At 37.1% G+C, this 6,000-nt stretch overlaps 1 protein-coding gene across 1 annotated transcript in view; it reads right to left on the minus strand.

The window, feature by feature from the left end:
* FAM135A (family with sequence similarity 135 member A) overlaps positions 1–1,549 on the minus strand; it is a gene marked incomplete at both ends in the record, with an annotated part of 97,639 nt that extends 96,090 nt beyond the window's left edge. The window contains one exon of the mRNA XM_079716073.1: positions 1,473–1,549. Within this exon, the coding sequence (XP_079572199.1) occupies positions 1,473–1,549 (77 nt within the window). The remainder of the gene's footprint in view (positions 1–1,472) is intronic.
* Between the last annotated feature and the right edge of the window lie 4,451 nt (positions 1,550–6,000).

The raw sequence follows: 6,000 nt of genomic DNA on the forward strand, positions 1-6,000 counted from the left end.
CATTTTACAAGCAGAATCTAGAGGAACCAAGACTTCCTGGGGAGGAAAATAAAACTGCTTACAAAGATCTAATCAAGGGAGTGGCTATAAATCCCTTTCTTAGATCTCCAAAGGAGTTAAGGGCAGTGTCTAAGCAGACATTCTCAGCTTGACAAAAAGGCTTTTAGGAAGTTAAAGGGCGTGAGCCCACAGCATTCGGACCTCCAAATAGTAGTGATTCATTGAGAGAGTAGTCGTGTCTCAGTAAACAATTGTGGGTGTGGGTTTCAGAGCATGGAATGGACTATATCAGACATACAGAATCCCCATAAAGTTTTACAGTGAGTTTCACTGGCCAGAGAGCCACCAGCCCAGACCTGGCCTGGCCTTGTAACTTGCTTAGCCAGCAGAATGCAGTGAGGAAGCAAGTATGCCTAAACAAGGGATCCTGCAACTTCTGCTCTCTTTCTTGGACTCCTGCCTCTGCCATGAGAACAAGCCCAGGCTGTCCTGAGAGACCACGTGGAGCACAGCAGAGCACAGCTGTCTGTTTTTTTCAACAAGATGGCAAAGCCAAGACAGACAGACAAACAATAGAAGATTTCTCTCATCCTACCCCGGCTGGTCACAGCCCCACCGCTACCACTGCCAGCACAGGAATTCAGGTTTGTATCCTGAGACATCGTGAGCACCTCCACACTGCTCCCTGTGCCTCAACTTCTTCTACACGACCATCCATCCAGCATCACCGTGCTCTTCATCATGTCAGTAAGTGCTGACTGTAATAACAGTGATAGTTCCATCCTTCCTTGGAAACCATCAATGGCTGCCCAAATCCCTCCGGACATCAAAAGCCCTTCACAAACATAACCTCTCCTCTCTTTACTATCTATTCACAACCCTACAAGAGAATATCCAACCTCCTACTACTCTTTAAAATAACCTGCTCATCCCTGTTTCCGAGACTTGATTCATGATGCACTCTCCTACTAAGAGGGTCTTTCCCCTTATCCTCTGCCTATCAATCTTATCCATACCTTGATCCTATCCCTCCCTTATGCTTTTCCTAACGTACAAGCCCAGAAAGATATCTTTCTCTTCTGATTCCCGGAGCACTTTCTATATATACCTTCTGAGGAGTCAACATTTTGTGTTCCTACAACATTTTGTGTTTTGTGTATGTATGTTTTATTTTTCCCACACACTGTTAGCTTTTAAAAAGCAGAAATTAGATCTTAAACATTTTCATTAAAATCCTCTCAATGTGGAGTACAAATTCATAAACACATGTTAAATATATCCAGCATTATCATTAAATCCATGTGAATATACTCAAATATATATTTAGAAATAAAATTTCTCTGAGAAAATAGTTGAACATAGCTCATTGTTTTCCTTATATATGGTGGAACAAAAATATGTAATTAAATTTAAATGAAAACTGTACAATTTATCTTATGCAAAATATATAATTTTCACATTAAAATACAAACCCTCTCTGAAATAAATCCACATTGTAGAACTTGTTTAGCTCCACGGAGAATTCTACCATTGCTTGAACTTCAGTCATTTTTAATTTATACTCAGAAGACAAATCTGGTAACAGCACCTTGGTTAAAGAAGGGAAAAAAAAATCATGAGAAGCACAATAAAAATGCCAACTCACAAAATCACTAATATTAAACATATTTCAGAGCATGATACATAGGCAGGAAATAAAAATGAAGCTAATTAATACAATGCTCCTAAGTTAGCCTGACCCGACTATATAGCACCAGAATCTATACTCACTAAATATACTTACTAATGAAATACTTACTAAATAGCACTACTCTAGAAGATATGCCGTTAGAATGCATTTTCTAAGATTTGTTTCCCTTCGTGACAACTATGTGATAATAAATAATATAGCTAATTGCGAAAAGTAACTTCTGACTTTATCATAGATAAAACAGTAACTTTTGAAGAAAAAATTAAGCTACCTAATTATTCTCTTCTAGTTCTACATTGCATATAAAGGCAACTTCAGAGTCAAAACAAAAGAATTAACATTCTTTAATTCCCATTTAAATTCATGAAGCTTTTTCTCTGCCAGGTGAAGTTCTTAAGTGACTGTTCATTTTTAAATTTCAAAAAAAAAATTTTCCCTCATTACAAAAGCCTAAAGTGTTCATTTTCAAGAGGTTAAAAAAAACAGACAAGCAAAAAACAAAAAACAAAAACATTCACAATTCTATCCATTGAAATACATACTTTGGTATATATTCTTCATACGTGTGTACATTTGTACAATATCTATAAAAGTAGGATCGAACTACATGTACATTTTATAACCTGTGTATTTCACTTTTTTTTTTTTTTTTTTGCGGTACGCAGGCCTCTCACTGCTGTGGCCTCTCCCGTTGCGGAGCACAGGCTCCGGATGCGCAGGCTCAGCGGCCATGGATCACGGGCCCAGCTGCTCCGCGGCATGCGGGATCCTCCCGGACCGGGGCACGAACCCGTGTCCCCTGCATCGGCAGGTGGACTCTCAACCACTGGGCCACCAGGGAAACCCGCTGTATTTCACTTTTGATGAACACCTAGTTAATAACTATTATACTGTGAATGTTATAATTTAAGCAATCTTCTGCTGTTGGGTATTTCAGTGGTTTCCACCTTCACACTATTTCAAAAAAGCATTATTACAATTATCCTTATCAGTGACACATGCTTTAAAAAGAAGTTTGGAGTAAGAGAGTGTTGAAAGACAATTCTGAGTCTTGTGTTTCTGCATGTCTTGCAAGCAGAGACACTGACTGCCTTTATTCCAGACTATTTTTCAAGGACATATGTTTAGCAAACAGTCTTAGGAGTCAGAGACAGTGTCTCATACTGGAATTAAGGGCAGATCTATTTACTGTGCCATGTAATAAAGTCTCCCCTGAGGCATAAGTCAGCAGGCTCATTGTCCATCATAAAAGATTTGGGTTCCTCAGTTCAGGGGTCCTCTCCATAACTCAACCTGCTCTTACGCAGGGGGCCTCATACTCTAGCCAGTGCTATTGCCATGCATATAAACTATCATTTTCTCTGATCCAGGAATCTCATGTCTCCTGCCCACATCCATGGCGCTGCAGCAGGCTAACTTGTTACTCTGCAAGCGGGATAAATTCTCAGACCCTTCACAGTTCTTAAAATAGTTCTTCATAGAAATCTGGCAAGTATTTTGACCTATTATGAATTAAACGCCATATTCTTACCTCTGCTGATCAAAACTTCATTTTAATAGCATTAAATAACCAATGTTGTACTTCCAGTTACTGACTCTTGCTAAAAAAATATTGTTCCCCCTATGAGAAAGAAAAAATAACATCTCAAACAAAATAGCAGACATAAAAATGTCCATTTTCAGGAAACCTATGCTTCGTTAGTTACTTAGTACTTTCAATTTATCTAAAAGATCCATATCCTCAATAAGGCTTAGGGAATAAGTTTTAGAGATGTTTTCATTCACAGTTTCACATATAAATATAAACTATTATATCTTTGTTATGCTTCACTTGTATATACGTCAAAGTACAATAATAAAGGAGTGCTTTCTGAGTTCAGTGATTCAGAAACAATCTTCATGAATACCCAAAACAGTATAAGCTTATTAATTTTTAAGATGTAAATTCACCATTTTAAATTATGTAATTCCGGAGTAATAGTCCATTGTATATATGTACCACATCTTCTTTATCCATTCCTCTGTCGATGGACATTTAGATTGCTTCCATGTCCTGGCTATTGTAAATAGTGCTGCTATGAACATTGGGGTGCATATATCTTTTTTAATTATGGTTTTCTCTGGGTATATGCCCAGTAGTGGGATTGCTGGGTCATAAAAGGAACAAAATTGGGTCATTTTTAGAGACGTGGATGGAGACTCTCATACAGAGTAAAGTAAGTCAGAAAGAGAAAAACAAATATCGTATATTAACGTATATATGTGGAATCTAGAAAAATGCTATAGATGAACCTATTTGCAAAACAGAAATAGAGACACAGATGTAGAGAACAAATGTATGGACACCAAGGGTGGAAAGGCGGGGGTGGGAGGAATTGGGAGATTGGGATTGACACATATACACTATTGATACTATGTATAAAATAGATAATTAATGAGAACCTACTCTATAGCACAGGGAAGTCTTCTTAATGCGCTGTGGTGACCTAAATGGGAAGGAAGTCCGAAAGGGAAGGGATATATATATATAGATAGATAGACAGATAGATATGGTTGATACATTTTGCTGTACAGTAGAAATTAACACAACATTGTAAAGCAACTATACTCCTATAAAAATTCATTAAAAATATGTATTTCCCTTGGTGATTTCTGAAACTTCACACACATCCACACACACACAGATATGTGAAATGTGTGTGTATATACATACACACGTATGCTATGATTTAAAATATTTTGACGAAAAAGGTTGCCTGGATATGCTATGGATAGTTTTTTCACACTCCAAATATTTATTGCTTAAATTTAAAAAAAGTCTTTTGCCCTTGGTATAATTATTTAGGTACTAAAAATGTTAGAATAAAGACCACATTCTCTCTTCCTCATACATTTTTTTCCTTCTCTCCATCATACAGATATAGACTCTACCACCGTCCATAATTGTTATTTTAAACCTTAATAATCACATCAGAAGATTTTTACAGTAACTATTCCTAAGATCAAAATGATACTTCCTTTATATAAGATATGCCCCATTTTATGGAAGTAGCCTCTTCTCTAAGACAGCTTCTCCTGTACATATATTCTTGTGTGCAGGGTTCAGATCATGTTCCAGCCCTGTGACTCAAGTTTGCTTAGGTCTATATGCCTTAACTTACTCAGATATAAAACAGGTATTCATTCATTCAAACATTTATTGAACACTTACTATAAGCTAGGAAATGCAAGAGATCAAGGCATAGCTAAGTTCCCGACACCTCAAAGTGCTCACTAGCCACCAGGAAGAGATAAATATATGTAAGTACTGCACAATGGTTAAAACAAGGCTGAGGATCTGAGCCCCAGATCCAACATTCTGGTAGTTACCCCTCTAGTGTCTTCATTTCCTTCATGGAATATAGCATCCCTACCACCTAAATTAGTAGGCCTGTTATCTGGGGAAGAAACAAACTTTTTTCTCATTTAAGCCATTTTACTTTTGGATCCCTTTACAGCAGCCTTTTCCTTAACCCAGAAATTAATACCAAAATTAAGAGTACTGCCACAACAAAATCCTAAAATATGCGGCACTGGCTAAGTCACCGGGTAGCAGGCAACAGGGAAGCAGATACTACTAGGATAATGGTGACCCTGGTTATAACGGAGCAAAACATTCCATAAACTGTTGCCTATACTAACTTACAGAACGTGGTGCCCATAAAAAGCCCAGAACTTCTGGGAAAGTAGATGAAAAGAACCACAATATTTGTGTGTGTCAGTAGTTCTTTGCTGCATTTACTCAGGCAAGAACTGGCCAGTTTGCGGAAATATAGAGATGTGGGTCCTTAGTACCTGCATATCAGGAGATAAGATTATTAGTACTTTTCTTAAAGACTTCTATTAAGACACTATTTTTCAAAACAAATTTTTATTGGTGCATAGTTGATTTACAATGTTGTATTAGCTTCAGGTGTACAGCAAAGTGATTCAGTTACATATATTTTTTTTTCCGCTATACTTTATTACAAGACATTGAACATAGTTCCCTGTGCTATACAATAGGTCCTTGCTGTTTATCTATTTTATATGTAGCAGTTTTTGTCTCTCTTAATCCCAACCTCCTAAGTTATCCCTCCCCCCTCTTTCCCCTTTGGTAACCATAAATTTGTTTTCTATGTCTGTGAGCCTATTTCTGTTTTGTAAATAAGTTCACTTGTAACATTCTTTTTTGATTCCACATATAAGTGATACCATATGATATTTTTCTTCCTCTGTCTCACTTACTTCATTTAACATGATAATCTCTAGGTCCATCCATGTTGCTGCAA

Source organism: Hyperoodon ampullatus, assembly GCF_949752795.1.
Source record: "Hyperoodon ampullatus genome assembly, chromosome: 12".
NCBI lineage: Eukaryota > Metazoa > Chordata > Mammalia > Artiodactyla > Ziphiidae > Hyperoodon > Hyperoodon ampullatus.